The 22,679-nt window shown below is 28.8% G+C and overlaps 1 protein-coding gene across 1 annotated transcript; it reads right to left on the reverse strand.

The window, feature by feature from the left end:
• Positions 1-951: 951 nt before the first annotated feature.
• LOC145190357 (fibroblast growth factor receptor 3-like) lies at positions 952-18,642 on the reverse strand. The gene is made up of 18 exons (XM_090080659.1): positions 18,422-18,642; positions 17,403-17,485; positions 15,217-15,540; positions 14,317-14,652; positions 13,887-14,171; positions 13,468-13,649; positions 13,249-13,378; positions 12,809-13,096; positions 11,266-11,592; positions 8,794-9,069; positions 8,366-8,523; positions 7,999-8,149; positions 7,734-7,895; positions 7,305-7,609; positions 2,739-2,932; positions 2,368-2,611; positions 1,590-1,741; positions 952-1,487 (listed from the first exon to the last, which is right to left on the reverse strand). The coding sequence occupies exons 2-18, from the start codon at positions 17,461-17,463 to the stop codon at positions 1,355-1,357; spliced, it is 3,708 nt and encodes a 1,235-aa protein (XP_089936785.1). The 5' UTR covers positions 17,464-17,485; positions 18,422-18,642; the 3' UTR covers positions 952-1,354.
• Between the last annotated feature and the right edge of the window lie 4,037 nt (positions 18,643-22,679).

Raw genomic sequence — 22,679 nt, forward strand, 5'->3', positions numbered from 1 at the left:
GATTTTTGAACTGCTGTTATTTTTTCTCTAATAATTTTATTTTTGTTAGAAATTTATATGAGAAAACAACCACTCTAACATTAATTTGCCTTTATAAAACGTGTATCGATTTAAGTAACAAAATTTTTAATCGGCCTTCAGTTTTTGCGGCCTCTTGCGCGATGTCAAGGCCTGTTATTATAGATGGCCATGGGTGTTACATATGCGTTGCTTTGATTTTAGACAATTTAAAAACACTGGAGTTTCGCCAATGTTATAAGAGAAATCTCGAAAACTGTGTCGTGGATGCCCCAGGAATTTTATTGCAGTTTTATCGCATGAACATACTTCGCGATAAAACAAAATAAACATCCTGCTTTTTGATAAAAAGTTCTTAAATGAAACACGAAGATGAAATTTCTACTGAAGAAAATCATTATTTTTTACGCTAAATAATTTGGAACTGACACAGTCAATGGAGAGTTAAAAGAAAACCACAAAGAACACGTCGTTAAACACATGTATTAACGCTTTCCTTTTATGTTTGAAAAACATAAATACGATAATTTAGTAGCACATAAAAAGTCTAGGCACAGGTGCATGTCTAACGTAAACAAATTCTGAAAATTTAATAAAAAAATATTAGCATTGTGTAACGGCATAAAAATGAAATTTGTTAAACTTCCTCAGTTTTCGAAATGAAACAAAAAACAGAAAAAGAAAACAACGAAAAAACAAAAAGAGCATGCACAAACTTAAAAATATATAATAAATATATTTAAATATGTATGTATAATGAAAATAAGAAAAGAGATATAAAAGAAAAAAAGTGACAAAAAAGAAAAAAAAAAAATAGAGGCAAACTAAAGATTTCTGAAGCAAATTTCATAAAAAGAATTCTCTAATGTTTACTATAAAATATTTACAAAATAATTATTTAATAAAGGTTTTCAAAAAAATATTTTTCAAACGTTTTTTTTTTTAAATTTACACTTTTGTGTAAAGTGCGAACTAGTTATATGTTTAAACTTTCTTCAACTTAAAAGAATAAGTAGAAGAAAAGAGTTATATAAAAACAAAATTACGTCACAGGTTGCAGCGACATGATTACTGCTAAGTCAATTGCATTTGAAACAAGAAACGGAAAGGCTCTTCACAAAATCCAAAACAAACTGGTTACTACGAAGCTATTCGAAACAAAAGGTTTTCTTATAACCAATTACAGCAACGTTCATAAATGCACCACATTCATACCAGTATGTAAATCATTGGAAAGGGAATCCTATTGTTTAAAAACAGTTTCTACTGCATCATCATTTTATAAAACATTTTAATAAGCTATTATGGCATAACCACAATTTAAAAATTCTTGCTCTTATACACGCGCTTCTTTAGCATAATGGAAGTTCCGCGGTGATATATAGTTCATTGGAACATAACCATCTCCGATAGAAAACGGAACCGGTGGTAAAGCAGAGTCAGACATATCCTCTTCATCTGCGAGCAATCTGAATACAAAAAAGATATAGGAACGTAACTCAAAAAAGCCCGAAATCGATACTCATCTTAAAGAAAAAGTTTTTACAGAATAAATGATTTTATTTACAAACCTTTGGTTTGGCTCTGGTACATAGGTGCGTTTTTTTGGAGAAGTTTTGTCTGCTACTAAATAATCAGATGAACTTTTCTTCATTTGAACATTTGTAGGTAATAAATAATTGTTGCCATTAGAGAGGTCATTTTCGACAAGATATTCACAGCCCTGAGTTTGTAAGAAAAGCTAGCGTACACAAATTGAAAAGACTTGTAGAAAAACCATTCAGACATTAATAATAGTAATAGCGATTATTATTATTATTATTATTGCTATTATTATCATTATTATTATTATTATTATTATTATTATTATTATTATTATTATTATTATTATTATTATTATTATTATTATTATTATTATCATTATTATTATTATTATTATTATTATTATTATTATTATTATTATTATTATTATTATTATTATTATTATTATTATTATTATTATTATTATTATTATTATTATTATTATCATTATTATCATTATAAATATTGTAAATATATTGCTAATAATTATTTATTATCGTTAATAATAATAATAATAATAATAATAATAATAATAATAATAATAATAATAATAATAATAATAATAATAATAATAATAATAATAATAATAATAATAACAATAATAATAATAGTAATAATTATAATAACAATAATAATAATTACAAAAATAATAATAACAATTACAAAAATAATAATAATAATTACAATAATAATAGTAATAATTACAATAATAATAATAATAATTACAATAATAATAATTAAATAATAAACTTTAACAACTAAACTTACACTTGTTACGTTTTGTCTTAAGATATTGCTGAGACGTTCTGTTATTTGTACAAACAACGGACGATCATAAGGGCTTTTTTTCCAACAATCCAACATTATCTCATAAATAGATTTTGGACAAATTTCTGGACAATCCATTCTACGACCTTCTTCTAAGAAATTAAATAATTCTTCTGTAGGTAATCCTGGATATGGTGAACCACCCAGAGTATAAACTTCCCACAAAAGAATGCCATAAGACCAGCTAAAAAAATAAAAGTTAAAGAAAAAGTCTTCCCTCAAGGTTGTAGAGTTGTTTTTTATTTTTAAAACAAGTATGAAACAGAATTATTGAGTTGAAAATCTAACAGGAAAAACACAACAAAACATACACATCACTACTTGAAGTATAAATTTTATCAAACAATGATTCAGGAGCCATCCATTTAACAGGTAGAAGGCCAGTGGTCTCTTTCAAATAAAACTCATTTTTGTAAATATCACGTGCCAAACCAAAGTCTGCTACTTTCATTACGTAATCTGGACCAACAAGTACATTTCTAGCAGCCAAATCACGATGGACACACTAAAAGTTAATTCAAACAAGTTAAAAAAAAACAAAACAGAGACAACTATAAAAATACTAGAAGTACCAAAAACATAATACATTTGAACTAAATCAATTATGAGAAATTCAAGAAGAGGGAGTGCTAAATTGAGTACAAATTGCCTAAACCTCATGCTAGCATGCAATAGATAAAAAATGGATCTTTGTGAAATGGATCTTAGTGATAGACTGAAAAAAAATTGAACAAAGCAAATGGAGCAAACCCTGACTTTTAGTAAGAAACATAAAATAGAATATAATATGAAATATTATACTCAGACAACAAAACTTGACAATAAAAGATGTTCATACATTTAATATCTTTTCCTCACCCTATTATTATTTTTAATATATTATTACATATATTATTTTTAAGATGCTTAACAATGGCATCAGTATGAAAGTGTTTGATAGCTAATTGCAAAAAACAGCTAAAAGGTTTTGCATACTGTTGTATATGTTACTCCACTTTCTGGTGGACAAAATACACATAACCGTAAAATTAACACACCACTTATATATTTCAATTTATTTTAATTGTCATCAATGTTATCATATATTTTGACAAACATATTAAGAATAGAACACATGAACACAATTATTTTGATGATAATAATAAGATTGACTTTGAGGATGGTGAAAAAAAAACTAAAACCAAAAATATGGTTCATCTAACAAAATAAAGTAAAATGGTTATTATTGTTATGCACACTAATACAGTTTAAATTGAAACATTTTTGACTTATCAATAACTAATATTAACACCTCTTGGAGTTATTACAGCCTGACAGCGCCATGGCATACTTTCAATTAAAGATTTAATCATTTCTTGAGGGATATCTTCCCACACACAAATAAGACTTTGTCGCACCTTATCTAGGCTGTCATCAATGAGCTACCTCCATATAAAGTGGTTTCTCAAATGTTACAAGTAAAATATCTTTCATTTGGTCTTCTGTACACTGTTGGGCAGTGATCAGAACTTACAAGGCAAAACCTTGACTCATCTGTAAATAAGACCTGTTCCCAATCATACATTTCCCAATGCATATGCCTCCTTGCCAAACCCAGTCTATTTCTTTGGTGGCCTAGAGACAATCTGGGACCAGTAGCTGCTGTCCAAGGTCATAAATTTAAAGCACAAAGTCTTCTTGACTAACAGCAATTCTATGAACCTCAGCAATTTGTATTTGGAGACTTCGTGCATTAGTGAACTGCTCTCTTAGTGTTCGAAACATTAAAAATTGCCCCTCCTTGGCATTGGTAGTTCATGTTCTGCCTTGGCCAAGTTGTCTAGTGTGATCATTGATCTCTACTAACACTTCTAGAACCCTACTGATTGTTGTATGAGACACTTTAAATCTACCAAGTTTGCAATTTGTTAATCCTTAATTGGACAAAGTAAGAATTGGAACACATTCATCACAACTTAAATTTCATCTAGAACGCTGCATTGCGAACAGATGTGTTGCTCAAATGACATTTATCTTTTCTACTGTTAAAACAATTTAAAACCAATACATACTTTTCTTTTAGAAGTGAGGTTTAATTACAGCAAAACATGCTACTTATGAAAGGCTGCTATAATTTTGAAATTAAATAAGGAAAACAGAATAAAACCTACAAAAGCTGTAACAATAAACATTATTATCATCTTTGTAATTGATAAATCCGGGAGATACATAATATTTTTCAAAAAAAGTTAGAATTTATAAGTAATGTGTTAATTTTGTGGTTAAGTGTAGAGTTGGTAGGCTAGGAGCATTCAATATGAAGACTTTATTTTGTTTAGAAAAAAAAATTGTAATTGGTTTTTTTATTTCACATGCTATAGGAAAAGTTTTTTACATTTTGAGCAACTGAAAAGTATACACATTGCCTTTGAAAATTTATATATATATATGTGCCGCTTAAGTAGACAGTTGGAACAAAAAATACAAGCTTCTAAGTTACCAATTATACCAGTTCCTTACAGTCATAGTTTTTAAATGTAGCTAGCTAGATGAACATAAATAAATCCTATCTGATGTCAAAAAAATTATACTAGATGTATTTAGGTCACAGCTAAAACAGTTTATAGCTAAGCTATACAATTGTATATCAAATCATTATATGAAATACATTAAACCACACAAGGTGTATCAGTAAAGTCTACACTAAAGTTTGTTTAATTTTGAATTAGAAGATATACTTAGAATTGAAAAAGATTTTAAACAATATAGATGAGTTTTACATGCATGAGCTTCTTGTAGTATATAATACCTTTTTTATCTGTAGTTTTTCCTAAGCATTATGTCATCTTACAGCTACATTGAAAATATCCTTTCATTCTATTTATAATGGAATTTATTAAAGAATGGAGCAAAATGAGCATTGTTGTACATTTAGCATAAAATACTTTTTTATTTTCCAAAAATATAACTTCCATTAATATTGTGTTTTTGTTTAATGGAAATTACTGAAGTTGGAAAACATCTTCTAAACTTCAAATAGTATAAGGTTTTATTATGGCATAACATACATATTGATTAGAGTTTTGTTTAGTTTTTGTAGTATAGCTTAAAGTTCTGTTTTCATTTTAGTTTTAGCAAAAAAAAAATTATTAAAAACAAATACAAAAAGAGAAGAAAAGGAAAGTGGTCACTGTCAGTAAGTTCATTTGGATTTTAAAGTGTTTTTAGGGCTAGTTTTTACTTGCTAAAAAAAAAAGAATAAACATTGCCAGTGATTTGAATCTAAATTTATTAATGTATAAATAGATTTCTATTATTATTAGTTATTGATTGTTGCTTTTTTACAACATTTGTTTTTATTTTCAGTTAAAACCTATCCTTTACAAAAAAAACGTTATGTGTAAGTATACATTGATTGATGTAAGTATGAATTGGACACTGAAGATAAAATAGAACACGAGTATAACATCATGGAATCTTCTTCTGAAGACAAAAACTTTGAGCCTTCTAAAGAAGAAAAATTCTGTATCAGATGTATGTTAACATTTTAGGTAATAAATATAACATCTGAATGTTGTAGCTAAATACTGAATGATAATCGTTTTTTCTATGTCATTTTATCAATAACTGTTTAATTTAAGTAATTTGAGCCATTGGTATATATGAGGAGAAGCAAATATAATAATCATGAAACCGAAATTACATTCTTTTTTAGTGAGCAGATCCTATAATTGCTGGAATTCAAGAACTGAAAAACTATTACTTGAGAGGTTTTTTAAAAAGATTGAGTGTAATACTATGTCTGGTGGGTATTTATTTGCAACTTAATGTAAACTTTATCTAGTGATCACATGATCAATTGGATCTAGTTTTAAAGAATATTTTTTAGACCAAAAAACTCTCTGACAGTTTGATGAAGAAAGTTGGATCGAAATATCATGTAAAACAGTTCGGAGTGAACTAACAAATAAATGTGATGAAGCTAGAAGAGTTATCACAAACATCTAAAAGAAGTAAATTTGCAACAGTAGAATTGCAACATCAGTGTGGTCAAATTTTTTTAACTGAAGAGATACATTAACCATTGCTTGATCACTATTTAATTTCCTTTAAAGCTTAATTAAGGGTCCGGAAATGTGAACCCTTCCATTTCATTAGTAAAAAGAAAAAGGGGGGAGGGGGGGAGGGCAAGGGCAAATCCAGTCTAAAACTAGACGTGAAAAGGGGTTTCAAAGCTATAATGATAGCCAATTAAAAAAATGTCAATAGTAAAAAAAGTCATTAAAAAGTGTAAACTTTTAAAGAAAATTTAATCTGCAGATTGCTTTCTTGCACTTTGTGTGTTAATTTCCACTTTGTGTGAGATTTGGCCAAATGAAACCATCCTCCATGTCCCCCTCTTCCCTAGTTCTGCCAAATAAACGGACGAGCAATTAAAGGCGACATAAAACAATTGTCTTGCACAAGGTATAACCTTCAAAAAACACTAAAATATTGATTATATCAACTAATGCTAATTCCTAAAAGGTTGATAATTGATTTTAACAAAAATTAAAAACTGTTGACTTTTCATGCATTTTAGTGATAAAAAGGCACAGTCCTCTAGCTACTCACAAATTAAAGGTGACAGTTTAAATAAGTTGTAATGTTTTAGTGGTAAATCATGCTTAAATTCATAATATAAGCAAGCACACACTATTTATAACACATGTTAATGTTAAATATGTGCAATAAAATTGAAATAAAAAAAAAATTTCTGTTGCCCTAACTTAGCATTTTACACTATGTTGACCTTATGTGGTATCTAGAAGTATATATATATATACACATTATAAAAAATTTACTTTTGTGTTGTAAATTTTCAGACATCAAAAAGTAGGCACATTTTAAGAAACTACCTTTTTAGATTGCAAAAAATCCATCCCCTTTGATATTTGATACACAATCAACACTAAGTCTATTAATGTGAACTCATTCTCCATGTCTGCTTCTTTTTTAAACCAAACATTTTTGAATATATCTCTTTTTGACCGCAAAAAATTTAGCAAATTACCACCAGGGCAGCATTCTAATATGACTTGGAGTTTCTCACCCTTTGTAGTACATGCACCAAGTAAATTTACTATATTTTTATGCTCTCCTAAATGTATCAAGATTTTTAATTCTGTAGCCAAATCTTTATATTCTGCTTCAGAAGCATCATCTAAAATAAAACCAATAATCTAATCAATCCTCTATTCCTTTCACTTACTTATTAATCCAATAGATATTTAAAAGATCTGAAATAAAGACATTTACTATCAACTTTAGAAAAAATACAAAAGTACCTTTTAAAGTTTTAACAGCAACCATTGTTTTTTCTAATTCAATTTTGCTTGTGTTAAGATTTTTTTTATAGCGTATAGTAAAGTTTGTGTAACGCCTTGTTTGCTTCCTCAACAGTTTTCTTTGTTTTACAGCAGCAGTACTAAGATCTCGAGGCCTGAAATCTGGATGAGTCATACATTTGAGTCAATAAAAAATACAAAGTTTTCACCCTTGAGCAAAAAAATTTAATAAAAATGCCTTTCAGCAAGTTAATTCACAGATTACCATGGATTCCTTCTGCTTCTGCTAGCCACACTTCACCAAATGCTCCAGATCCCAATGTTTTGATAAACTTTAGTCTGTCTCTGGGAAACTCCCATGACATGTCATAAGGCAACTCACCGCTCTGCTCAAATAATGTCCGATCAGGATCAATCTGTCATTGAATTAACCAAAAAAAGGTTTCTTCAAAATACTTTACATAAAGATTATATTTAAATCTTGAATAAAAACAACAACTAAAAAAATAAACAAAAACTCAAAAGTGAAATAAGTTCTTTAAAAAAAACATAAAAAAACTGTGGTATTTTTTTCTAAATTTTAATGTCTGTTTTGAAATCACTGAACAAAAACCATTCATGCTACTACTCACAATAAAATCTTTGTCAGGAGCAAGATAAAGTGCATATTTATGTTTCAAGTATCTTCTGTAAAATAATATAGCGGTAAGAGCCACAAGCAAGATTATGATTGCAGGAACAAGAACAGCAATTAAAGTTTCTTTCTTCATTGAGCCAATATAAGCACCAGCTGAAACAAGAAAAATTGCTTTTTAAGCTTTTGTAAAAAAAAAAGAAAGTAAACAAACAAACCATTGTTATTTTTTTATTCCTTTATACATTCCTTCTCATTACAAAATATTTTTTGAACATTAAAAACACAGAAAACAACAAACTATTGTTTTAATATTCATCCCAAAACATCATTCATTATATTTTAAGATAAAATCAAAGTTACATCAGATCGCATGTTAGACAGACAAAAACAGTACAATCTTTTTAAACTAAATAAAATTCTTACATGAACCTTTCACTATTACTCTGACCATCTTTTCAAACTTCCCCAACTCATTTTCAGCAGTACACATGTACAAACCAGAATCTTCAACTATTGCATTACCTACAATATACTGGCTAGCACCCATCCGAGAGATAAGATAGGCACTTTGATTTTTGTTATTGACTCTAAACCATGTTACATTGGCAGGGGGATTTGCATATGAAACACAATTTAGCTCAGAGGAAGATCCTGCACCAAATACAACTTCTGATTTCCATTCAACAGCACGTGGTTTTACTGAACAATAAAAAAATAAACAGAAATCTGATGCAAACAAAACGCAAACAAAAAGCAGAAATAAAAAAATTAAAAGTAAAACAAAAAGATACTAAAAACTATGCCACATACAAGAATATCAATAGTGATGCTAATGATAAAGACAACAACTTATCTAAGTTGAAAATCATTGTAATGAGCATAGCTCCAACTTTTCATACTTTTCATACAAGCACATGCCAGATCAGACATACCTTGATTTATTTTGCAGCAGTTTTAAACAAAACTGCTACAAGACCCTAACAAATACCACTTACAAAGTTTTCATCAGAGCCCAACAGTGTTCTTGTTTGTAATAAACAGATTTAACAATGATGCTTCTGTTTAAGCAAAGTAAAACTAATTTGCTTATTTTTACTGTTCATTACTTATTTACATAAAATCTTTTTACTTATACTGCTGTTTAAGCTAATTTGGTTACTTTTGCCTGATAACTAAATAAAGACAAACAAGATAAACAAGGCTTAGAGCAAGTTTAACTAAGTCTATTTATATAATGTATTACATGGTAAAATTTGTAATACACAGTAAGTTAAGAAGTAAAAAGATATTTTAAAATTATAAATTGTTAGAGATTAAACCAGTGTTCCTGTTCAATCAATACAATGAAGTTGTTTAAATTTTTTATAAAAGATTTAAAAAAAAAATCTAAAATGTTTTTAATAAATATTTATTTTAAAGGAAAGAAGGTTTAAGGATATCTGACTAAAAAATCTCTTAGGATAACACCAAGTTCATATTTTAATGTAATCCATACTGACTGCAAAACAAAACTTTCATCAAGAAGATAAGGTTTGTAATTTGATTGTCATACTGGGAACTTGAATAAGTTTCCACCACTTTCTAATCAAAGTTGTAATTAAAAATGACTGCATGTTGATTAATATGGTAATTTGATTGATACTACTGTAAATAAGATTTGGTTATTATTACATATGCCAACTTATGTGCAAATACTCAACATTTTTGTTATTACACTATTTTTTGTTGCATAAAAATGCTGCTAAGACCTAGAGTATACTTGTAAATGTTTATGGTAATATTGCTCCATCCAAAAGAAATCAGAAACAAGAATTTTGATGTCAAAGACAAAGAACACATTGGGGCACCAAAATAAATCAAAGTTGAAAAATTGGAATTATTATTTAATAAATATCCATTCCAAACACTTAAATAGATGTCAGACTCATTAACTGTAATATCAATGGAACTAAATCACAAACTTGGAAGTCTACAACATGACTTGAAGGAAATGGACATTTAAAGACAGCTATTATTGCGGGAATTATTGCTTCAATTGCATAAAAAGGAAGCCATATTTGCACAGAATTGTAACTAGAGATAAGAGATTAATTAGGATGACCTTAAAAGAAAGAACTTATGTGCAAAACCCAGCAGCCATCCATATTGATGGTAAATAGGAATATTCATGGGTGTAAGTTGTGTTTTGAGTGCTACTTAAACATGAGGAAGCTATGATTGTTGTTCATAAGTCAAACAGACACAATGCTAGCCACCACACAGTGCTAAAGTGATTAAAAAACACTTACAACTACTTAAATAGGATGTTACCCCACCCACCCTTTTATTTATTTCACCATGGTCTTTCAGAGGAACACTTCAATTCTTATTAAGAAATTAAAAAATTATAGATGGATGGACAAACAAATTTTTTCCATAGGAGAATCAATTTGTTAGCTAAAAGATGGAAAAAGGTTATAGCTAACAATGGAAAATACTTCAAATAAATATTAGTTATTTCTGTATAAAAACAAACTTATTCGTTTTACATAAAAAAAAAATGGGGAAACTTATTGAAGTACCAAATACTTTATACCAAAAAAGTTAAACGTATCTAAAAAAGAACTAAGAAAGTGACTCTTAAAAAACTACACTATTAATTATTAACAATTCAGACTATAACTTACTAGGACAAGGGAAATAAAAATATTAGAACATCTCATGAATGTGTGTTCTAAATATTTTCAAATGCAACCAATATATTTGTAATAATAAATTGTAACCTAATGCAAACAACTAGCAAATATTGCATCTGGATTGACAAGTAACTATTTTCATCATATTTCAGCTTGAAATAAACAAACTGCAAAAAATATTTTAAAAGTTCCACTTATAAAGGTTACAATTATAAAATACCTTTTATAGTGAGATTCATAGTTTTTGATGCAGAATCAATTTTGTTAGAAGCAGTACATTCAAAAGAACCTTGGTGTTGCTGATAATCTAACTGACACAAGATTAATTCATTTTTCATCTCAGAACTTTGGTAAATTCCAGCTGTAGAATGTTTGCAGACCTCAATTGATTGAAGAGATGGAATGCTACTTAAAAGAACACCATTATGCTTCCAGGTCACTAAAGGTGGAGGGTTACCTGATGAATTGCATGTCAACTTTGTGTTTGCAACCTCATCTTGCAAAATAGTCACATCATTGAAATTGTTAATAGAAGGTTTGATTAACTCTAAGAAAAGTTAAAAACCTAAAAAAAGTTTTCTAAAAAGAGACCAAAACTTATTCATTTTGCATTTAGAAATGCACAAAAAGATATGCACAAAAAAAAAAAAGTAAAATAAATAAATACAAGGGTTTTAAATAAGTTAGTAATTTAAAACAAGCAAGGTTCAGGTAGCATGGTTAGAAGAAAATTTGAGTGTTTTCAAATAGGATAGCTAAATCAAACTGAAAATGATATCTAAAATTTACTTACAAAAATAGTTGTTACAATAAATAGTTTAATAAGGAAAACTAAAGTAATCTAAAAGTTAATACATATTTTGCTTTTAACATTATAAAAAATCTAATTTCTTTAGCTCAAAGTTTTATACATAGACTTGTTTTTAAGATTACAAAATTGTGAAGAACATGAAATGTTCAATGAGAATCATGAGAAAGTGCCCACTAAACACTGTTACTGCTCTAATCAGGAATTCTACTACACTTCACTGTAAAATATTTGCAAATGACCAAGTGTGGAAAAAGTGTCAACTCTGCCAAGCCTGGTGCATTACACAAATGAGCGTTTGATGCACTAGGCTTGGCAGCCTGTTTTTCAAACACAAGGAAAAGAATAAAAACAAAAACTTGATTCACATAAAATAAGTGATATTCTTATAACATGAGTTTTTAGAAAAACTTTACTTAAAACATTCTTTTAATTTTAGTTTAAAGTAAGCAAGCCTCAAAGTTGCTAAATGTATTAATGCTTTTTTTAGCATAAGCAACATAACATGAAATAGTTTTTCAAATTGTGATGTCTGATTACCTATATATATCAGCAATAATAGTCAATCAATTTAATCATTTGTACTATGCAGCATGTAAATCTGCATGTAAATCTGCATGTAAACTTGCATGTAAATCTGCAAAACACTTATGAAGTTGTACTTAGCTTTAAAGTTATACTACTCTTTACACTTTTTACATGTGATGTGGCACAACTGCAATACTGATATGGACAAACAACAATTTGAAGGAGAAACTGAAACTCCATGCCATCAAAAGTGATAAGCTTGTTTTATTCCTGGAATAATGCTTGACATACCCTACTTCTTCATTCATTAGATACAGATAGTGAACTTAATAGATACAGGCAATAGAGTTCTCTCTATTTATCCATGTCTATGATTTGCACCCTGGGTACATACTATTTTAAAAAAATCACATAAAGAAAAACTTACTTTGTACAATAATACTTCGCACCAATTTTTTTGCACCTCCTTTTTTTAACGTTCCGATACATTCATAGCTCCCTGCATCAGACATAATTACTGATGAAATTTCATACTCTAATAACCTAAGTTTAGTGCCACTAGTTTTTTTGGCTTCAAGTACTTGCTCATCTTTCTTTAGAGTGCATGATTCATAAAGAGATAAACTTGTTTCACATTTCAAATAAAGCTTGTCTTGCTCATTTATTAAAATTTGTTCAGTGACAGGGGAAAATGTAAACTCTGGAGATTCAGAGGCTAAAAAAATATGCAACTTGAGCATACAAGTAAGAAATTAAAATATATACAGCACAAAAAAATATGTTTTTTACAGCTTTTTTTACAATTACTATAAACAATAAATAACAATATGATAAATAATAAATAGTAACCAAACCCAAACATTCAACCTGTTCTCACTACAGATACAGTAAACTCATCTGTGCTGAATGAATTCTTAGCCAAGCATCTGTAAGATGCTTGTGAATTTTCGCTGAAAATGTAGCTGAAGGTTGAGGGAATATTTCCATCAGGATACTGCTAAAAGTATTTAAAAAAAAACTTATCACAAGTACAAACTTTAGGATTTGTTTTTTGATATTATATTCAAAATTTTCTTTCACTACTACCTCTGACACACTAGTCCATTCTGCAGTGTCATATGTACCCTTGCTAACATCATAGGTATTAGGTTGGACTTGCCATTGGAACACAGGGAGAGGATTCCCTTGTTGAATCTCACAATTAAGTAGTTTTACATCATTCACACTTGCAGCAATAGTTGATGGCAGCTTTTTTAGTATAACAGGCACTAAAACAACAAAAAGCAACTGAGGTCTGTGCACTTCAGTTTCCCTATAACCAACTTTTTTTCCAATAGGATAAAAAAATTAACTCCACAAATGGTACAATAGGAGGGATTTCACTTTGCTTATAACTTTTTCTACGTCTGACACATATTCTTGATGATAGTTATCTAGATCATATTTCTCTGCGAAACGTTTTAAAATATCTGAAAGGCTAGACAAAAAAAATCTACTTTGCTTACCATTTACTTGTATAGTAACAGATTGGTTTGCTTTTCCAACTGCATTAGTTCCAACACATGAGTATATGCCATCATTTGCAGGATATGAAATTTCAGACAAATACAAATGACAAAAATTACTGTCATCAAGACAATTTTGGACAACCTGGCCATCTTTTACCCATTGTCTTATAGGTTTTGGTGAACCAGAAACTTCGCAAGTTATTTGGAAACTTTTCTGACCATTTTTCAATTCAATGAATGTTGAAATTAGATTTGGAAGTTGAACAGTTGGAGCCCTGTCAGCTAAAAAAGAACAAAACACTTTTTATAGGTAGTAAATCTTGAACTGAAGAGACAATTTTCAACTTATCTCTCAAAAACATCCAAAATAATAAATATTTTGAAATCTTTTTGAAAATAACAAATATACTGAAAGTTAATAACTTACGCTCAAGGACAATGTTAATGAATGCAGAAGTAGGCTTTTTGTCCAGAACCTTTCGTTGACAGACATATTTTCCTCCATCAGTAACTTTGTAATTCTTAAACATTAATATCTCAATATCTATATGCTGTGACTGATATATATCTTGCTGTCTAGAAAGTTTGGATTTTTCAACAGGGACAAGAGTACTGTCAACTTCTTTATACCAATTCAAATATGATTCTTCTAAACCAGCAGCACCAAACGTTTTGCATGTGATATTTTTGCTGCCATTTGATTCTATGGATATTGTATTATTGTCAGTTTGTGGAAAGATTTCTGGAATGCGGTCTGGTGATGCTACAAAAAATGATAAGACATTAGGCTTTTACCATAACAATACTCAAATGACCAGAAATTAAATAAAAGCCCATTCTGATTCTTTTTTCTTTCTTTCAAGAAAAATCAAGTATTTAGCTTATTTGAAGCAAAATATTTCTTATGGTTTTCTGCTACCAACCCATCTTACCATCTGATATATAATATTAAAAATCACCTGAGAATATTCAAATCAATAGTGATAACTTAAAAGGTTAACTTTTAACAGATATTGCAAAGCTAAATCTACATAACAAAAACGTCTATTATCAATATTTCTTTTAACTATGACCAATCAATGATCACCAATTGTTTTAAAATCAAAATTTTTATCAACTAAAACCTTACTTTTCATAACATATGAAAATTTACGAAAGTCAGTTATTTCAAGGTATGTAATTTGTATGAATATCATGACAAGTTAAGTCATCTACAAAACTTGTCCCTTGATAATATGGATTTTGAAAAAAAAAAGTTGGCAAAATTAATGAAGAGAAATCACTCCTTAAAACTCTAAATGAATTAAAATTTATAAAAATTGCTTACACGGAGATATAATTAACTGTCCAAGAGGAAGCATAATATTAGTTTGGCTGTTGGAAGCATTACAAGTGTAAAATCCACCATCAGCCACAGATAAAGAACTAATATGGAATGTTTGTCCAACCACTGTAACACGCTGTTTAAAAAATTCTTGAGCTGAAGTGTAAGGAGTTGATGCAGACTTCCTACGCAACAAAGATACTATTGCATCCAGATCATTTGTTTCACAAGATATCATTACTGAATCATCTTTAAACTTAAACATCATTGGTGGAAACTTTGTATCATTATTGTAGATCCATTCAGTTATTGTAAACTTTAATTTTCCTAACAAAAAACAAAAAAAATCTATAGCTTTAAATGAATTTTGTTACAATCATATGAAGACGCTTAACACAAAAAATGAGATGTACACTGCAGGCCAAAAGTTTCCGGACACTTGATATTTTTTATATAAAAAGCTAAAATCTATCCTGTATCATTAAATTAATCAATAATATTAATTTATAATACTTAAACTTACTAATTTTAAGTGTTTATGTAAGTTTGAGGTAATTAGGTATTACTGGCCTCAAACTTACGTAAATAAGTTTGTTTTTTTAATTGCTTATTTTAACTTGATATATAGCGTTTCATTACTCTTAAAAGTTTGGTCTTGTTAAAGTTATTTATTTGTTGAAACATGAAGGAAATATTTATAATATAATGATATCCAACTAAAATGATTAAAAATATTTAGTTTTGTTTAGTTTTCATTTGGTATTAATGACGGTTGCATTAAAAAATCTTTAAAAAAATTTTAAAACTTTGTAATTCGACTATTTAATTAAAAATATGGGTAAAAAACCTTCTTTAACGGTTGCAAAACGTTCTGAAATAATTACATTACATAAAGAAAGATATTCAGTTCGTGAAATTTGCAAAAAAGTACAAGTTGCCAGAAGTACTGTACAAGATACCATCAAACGATGGAAAGAAACAGGCATTTTTGAAGACAAAAAAAGATCTGGTAGACCACGGAAGACAACAAAAGCTGAAGATAATAGTATAATATTGATGAGTAAAAGAAATCGAAGACTTACGGCCCCGGAAATAACTTCAGGCTACAATAGGAGTTGTTCAAAATCTATTTCATTAACCACTACGAAACAACGTCTTAGACAAGCAGGACTTTCTGGCCGTATAGCGGTCAGGAAACCGTTGCTACGGATTGGAAATAAAAAGAAAAGGTTACGATGGGCTATAGACCACCAAAATTGGACAGAAGAAGACTGGGGAAAAGTACTATGGACCGACGAGTTCAAATTTGAACTGTTTGGGCAAAGGCGTAGAATTTACATCAGAAGAACAACAAAAGAAAAAATGATCCCAGAGTGTTTAGTGCCAACAATCAAGCATGGTGGTGGGTCAGTTATGGTATGGGGATGTTTTTCTTCAGCTGGTGTAGGTGACCTAGTTAAAATTGAGGGTATTATGAAAAAAGAACAATATAAAATAGTTCTAGAAAACAATGCTATACCTTCTGGCTTAAGAACTATTGGTCGTGGTTTTGTTTTTACGCAGGACAATGACCCTAAACACACCTCAAAATTATGTAAGAATTATATAAAGGAACAAGAGGATAATGGTGCCCTCAAAATCATGACCTGGCCAGCCCAATCACCAGATTTGAACCCAATAGAGTTACTGTGGGAAGAATTGGAGAGAAAGGTCAGACAAAAATGCCCAACATCCAAAGAGCACCTGTGGCAAATATTAGAAGAATCCTGGTTATCAATTACACCCGAAATAATAAATAAATTAATAAATAGGATGCCACGGATCGCAAAAAAAGTGATAAAAACTCGTGAGTTATTTTTTGACGAAAAGACAGTTTAATAATAATAGTGTTGATAGTATTTTTTTATTTCATTTTTTTGTCTTTTTTTTTCTTAAATAATAACTATAAGTATCTTTTATAAAATAAATATGATATTTGAATTTTATTGAAATAATTATGGGAGTTTGAATTAAAAAATTAAACAAAATCCAAGTGTCCGGAAACTTTTGGCCTGCAGTGTATGTACATGTCTGATATGATATATATGTGTAATATACATTATACACATAATAAGTATATATGCATTAATAACATGCAGGCATGATATGTATGCTATGTGTGTTTTTGTAAAATAAAATATATTACTTACCATCTGTAGGAACTGCAAAGGAATATGAAAAGTAAAATGTTAGTACGAGAAGGTTCAACATTTTCTGTCATGAAGTAACTAGTCTACACAAAAAATTATTTAAATTCAACATATACATGCAATTTAATGTAAATTTGTACTTATTTTCATAATTTACATTCAAAAAAAAGCAAAAGATATAGCAAATATAAAAAGCTTCACACAATAACTTTTTTAAATAACTGAAACAAAATATAATTTTAAAAAAAGTTGACCATATGTGATTTAATTTTTTTTATCATAATACTTGATTTACAAAAACTAGACAAAACATCTCAAAGAGAGAAAAACTTTTTGTGCAATATTTTCATTTTTTTTTTTTTTTTCTTTCTTTGTTTTTTAATTTTACTGTTATGTTATGCTCATTATGACTATATACAATCATTTACAGCCATTCTACTGTTATGTTATGTTATGTTCATTATGACTATGTACAATCATTTACAACCATTTTAAATCCTTTCCTTTTAAAATATTCAAATGGAGCATTTTATCATAAGTATGTAATAATTAAAACATGCATGATAAAAAAACTGTAATCAACAAATGATCAGACATTTTTCCTTTGTTGAGAATTTGTGCTGACAAAAAAATAAGTAAAATGTACATACATACATAAGACATACATACATACATACATACATACATACATACATACATACATACATACATACATACATACATACATACATACATACATACATACATACATACATACATACATACATACATACATACATATACACACATACATACATACATACATACATACATACATACATACATACATACATACATACATACATACATACATACATACATACATACATACATACATACATACATACATACATACATACATACATACATACATACATACATACATACATACATACATACATACATACATACATACATACATACATACATACTTATTATCCTAATATAATTTATTATAAATGCAATAAAAATTTATTTACCAATTAAAGAGTTAACCATACATTAAAAATATTTCGACTTAATGAGACACTTAAACTAAGTAGTTTTTATAGAAATTCTATACGATTCCGTGAATTTCATGTCAGTTTATTAGTCTATTCATGCGATGTTATGTAAAGAATTTGATTTTAATATAGTTTTAGTAGTTGTAATTTGGAAAACATTTTTGGACGCCCATTTGTCATTTTTGTTCTCTAAATATGAGAGCTGTATGTTGATTATTTTATTTACTGAGAACTCCATCGCAACAGCTTTCATTTTTGATGACTTTTTTAATGGTCTGTAAGTCTTTAAGCTTATTGGTCTCAGGAAAAATACTGTTTTTATTACGGTTTTTACGCAATATACTTAAAAGATATGATACGAACCATCAATCAACCCACTCCTCTTTCCTCCAATTCCCTTCCCTCCCCTCCCTCCCCTCCCCTCCCTCCCCTCCCTCCCCTCCCCTCCCTCCCCTCCCTCCCCTCCCCTCCCTCCCCTCCCCTCCCACCGCATCTAGCTCCCTTACCCAAGATCCAAGTTGCCATGCAATTTACAATTTTTTTCCACATATGATCATTTGCGATTTTTAAAATGTTTGATTTTCAGCAAAATAGATTTCTTTTCTTTTAAAGAAATTAAAACTTTAACAGTAACTTTGTTATAAGCGAATATTTATTGATGATTTTTTAAAATTTATATTTGGACACATTTCATCATTCCATTCCTATGGCTGCGACCATGGGCGCCGCACAGTGACTCAGAACGATCAAAAAACGGTAAAAATTAAATAAAATTTGACATAAATCGTAAATCAATAATGTTATATATCAAAATAATAATTTTTGGGTCAAAGATTTCAAATTTATTAATAAATTTTTTTTTTATGCGTAGCTTCGACGCGTATAACGCGCGCTTATGCGCGTATACGCGCGTTTAAGGTGACTTTACGCGTACAAAAATTTTTTTTTTCAAGTTTTAGAATCTTCAAGACAAACACATTATCTTGATATATTACTCTACTTGATATTTTTATAAAAATGGTTTTTAAAGGAGGTTGATACATAGAGAAAAAAAAACTGAATTTATTACATTCATTTTATTATTTACATTACAATTAATTTAATAACTTCATCTGATAACGGTTTTCCTCGATAGCTCTTATGTTTTCTAAAAGATATGCTTGATACTTTTGGATCTGATCTTACTAGAAGGTAGTGCATCTGATTCATCATTGTATTTAACCTTGAAATTTTTGCCGTGTGCTTAAGTCTAGAATTTCTTATCTGTTTATTTAAACTCTCCAGTGCATCTTCCGAATATACCCCGACTGGTAAAGGTAATTTATGTGATATGGAAGAACTATGAAGCAGCAGTTTATGTACAGTGGGAGGCATAACATACCAGTTGTACAAACTCACTATACGTTTCGCTGTTTCAGTGCAGTATAAATCTAATTCATTGATATTAATAGAATATCCACAAGATATGGTTATGAGAATATTATGCAATCTTTCAATTATATCACAATCAACTTTAGTAATTTCAGAAAAAGCTTTACTATTTTTAAATGCTCTTCTGGCAGTATTGCCGTCATTGGTATTTCCAGACCCAGTTTTAGGCATGTCAACATATAAGCTTAACCGTTCCCTGAAGAGTTCCTGAATCTGTTTTTTTTTTAAGTCTACAGATAATTTTTCCTCAATTGTTTTTGGCTTATACTTTTTAATTTCAATTTTATAACTCAAATGAAGAATAAATTCCAAGCATTTTATCCAGCAATGCAAAGCTGAAATTCCAAGCCCCAAGGCTGACTCATTCTCAGTTTTTGCTTTTAATAAATCAATATTGTTCATTTCGTTGGGTTTAGCATTGCAAACATTGCAGGATTGAGTGGATTTTGTCTCTGTAAGTGCATTAACTACTTTATTATCAAACATTGTAAGATCAACTCTATAGCTGATATTAAAGGTCACCTTTCTTCCTGCAATATCAAAAACTTTGCAAAACGTCTTTAAGGTATTTATTTGATTTTTTAGATCTGATTCTTCTTCTCTGGATAAAATTGGACTCTCTTTTTTATATTGTAGATGAAGAGGTCTACAAAAGTGACAACTTGAAGGATTTGCATTTTTCCAAATTTCGCCATCTTTTACTTTGAGCAATAAAGGCACAAAAGCTGTACTAAAAAGATTTTCTTCACTCTTAAGTTCTATACTTGTGATGCTTGTTTCAAAGTATTTCTGTTTATAAACACTTTGGCTTGATGCTCCATCAAAACCAATCTTTCCATATAAAACTCCAAATATTTCGTTACCTTGACCACAATTAGGCATATCAATCATTTCAGTTATTCTACTCACAGTGTGATCTAACATGCTTTGAAGAGTACACTTTGCAAAAATTTCAGAAAAATGTATATTCTCAGGATAACATTTCAATTTTTCCACCAAAATATTGTGCAAGGTAGGATAAATATGTACATTGTGAACAAGAGCTGAGTTTCTGATCATTTGATATTGTTTATCACTGAGATCAGTGTTCATTTTTAATGCAAGAGCTTCCTCTACACTCATAATGATGGGAAAGGTTTTATCCAAAGTTTTATCAACTTTTTCTATCTCTAAAAGATTTGAGATATTGTTTTTTAAAAAAGAAGCTTTTTTTTTTTCTTCAGCAGCATTTGCACTTTTTGCAGAAGCTAAAAATAGAGCTTCATGATGTTCAGTGGCTAGTTCTTTTATTTTTTTTCTTTTGCTTTGCTCTTCAAGAACATTCCATTGCTTATGGGGCCTTCCAGAACCAAAATGACAATTTTTATTGTTCATAAGGTTTCTTTGAAGCCAACGATTTTCTTTTTGTATAAATGTATCATAATTTCGTCCACATTGTGTTAGTTTTCTCTTCACCTTTGAAATAAATATAACTAAAGCAACCTTTACTTTAAGTTTTCTTTGCAAATTTCTTCAGTATTTTTTATTTCATTAAGTAAATCCTTCCATAATCTTAATTTATCCACTCCTAGTTCACGTATCTTTGGGATAAGATCTAATCTTTTCATTGTTATTGTTTTTAAGAACCATCAATATAATAAAACTAATAAATCAGAAACATTTTAAATTACATTATATATTTTTTTACTTTACACTGTTTAAAATTTTATTTTGTAATGGCTTTAACAATTGTCACATTGTTACATCCTGTAATAACACTATTTTACTAAGTTAACTTTATATTACAGGAAATACTAAAGTTGTTCAGTCAAGCTTTTTCAAACATGTTGTACCTATCAAATAATAAATACTTTTAAAAATGGCGGAAAACGAGGTTTTTAAGTGTTTATCAACATTTTTATTTCTTTAATAACTTCCAATACCGCAAGAGACCGCAGTAATCCCTTTATAATTTAAAAGTAGAAATGTTAATTAACTAGAAAAAATGTATATATTTTTGGAACTCGGTGGAACATTTTTTTAGCTGATATATAAACAGAAAAAATACAATTACTTGCAACCTTTTTTTTAGAAAAGTCTTTAAATTTTAACAAAAAAAATTAGACTTTTTTTTACTTTTGAGTAAAGTTGAAATATATAGAGCCAAAAGATTATCTTTAAAATAAATATGCACTTTTATTTAAATTAAAAATACTCTATTTTAGTTAAATAAAAATCTCACATTTTTCAGATTTCTTTGAAAATAATATCAAATTTTTTTACTTCTTTTAACTATAAAATACAAAATAAAAGTTTTATGAAACAATTATTTATACTTTTGAAATAAAAAATTATTGCAATTTAATATTATTTAAAAAAGGGCACTTAACTTATAGAAAAGTTGTGAGGGGTTTATTACCATTTTTTTGCTGTTTTGAGTCACTGTGCGCCGGCAGGCAAGGGCAAGGTGGGGCAGTTGCCCCCCCCCCCCCCTCCTGGAAAAGCAAAATAACAAATTTTGATATTCACAAAATTTCTTTTGACTGTTTATTTCGGTATCTTATCAATTTAACTCATTTATAGTTTTTCTCACCTAATGTAAATGACAACAGTTTAAATGAAATATTACTATCAAATGCAATGAGTTCCACGATGGCGGAAGCTTTTTTATAAATGCATATTTTATATTTTTTAAAAAAAAGGATTAAATGAAAGTTTAAAAAAAAATATGATAGAAATAGATCATAGAAAAATAAAAAAGGAATAAATAGAAAAGAACAAAAGATAAAGGAGAAGTATAGAAAACAAAAAGAGGAGAGGAAGA

This window comes from Hydra viridissima, unplaced genomic scaffold (assembly GCF_058129835.1).
Source record: "Hydra viridissima isolate aposymbiotic clone 2 unplaced genomic scaffold, HvirCarnegie_v1 scaffold_2, whole genome shotgun sequence".
Classification (NCBI taxonomy): Eukaryota; Metazoa; Cnidaria; class Hydrozoa; order Anthoathecata; family Hydridae; genus Hydra; species Hydra viridissima.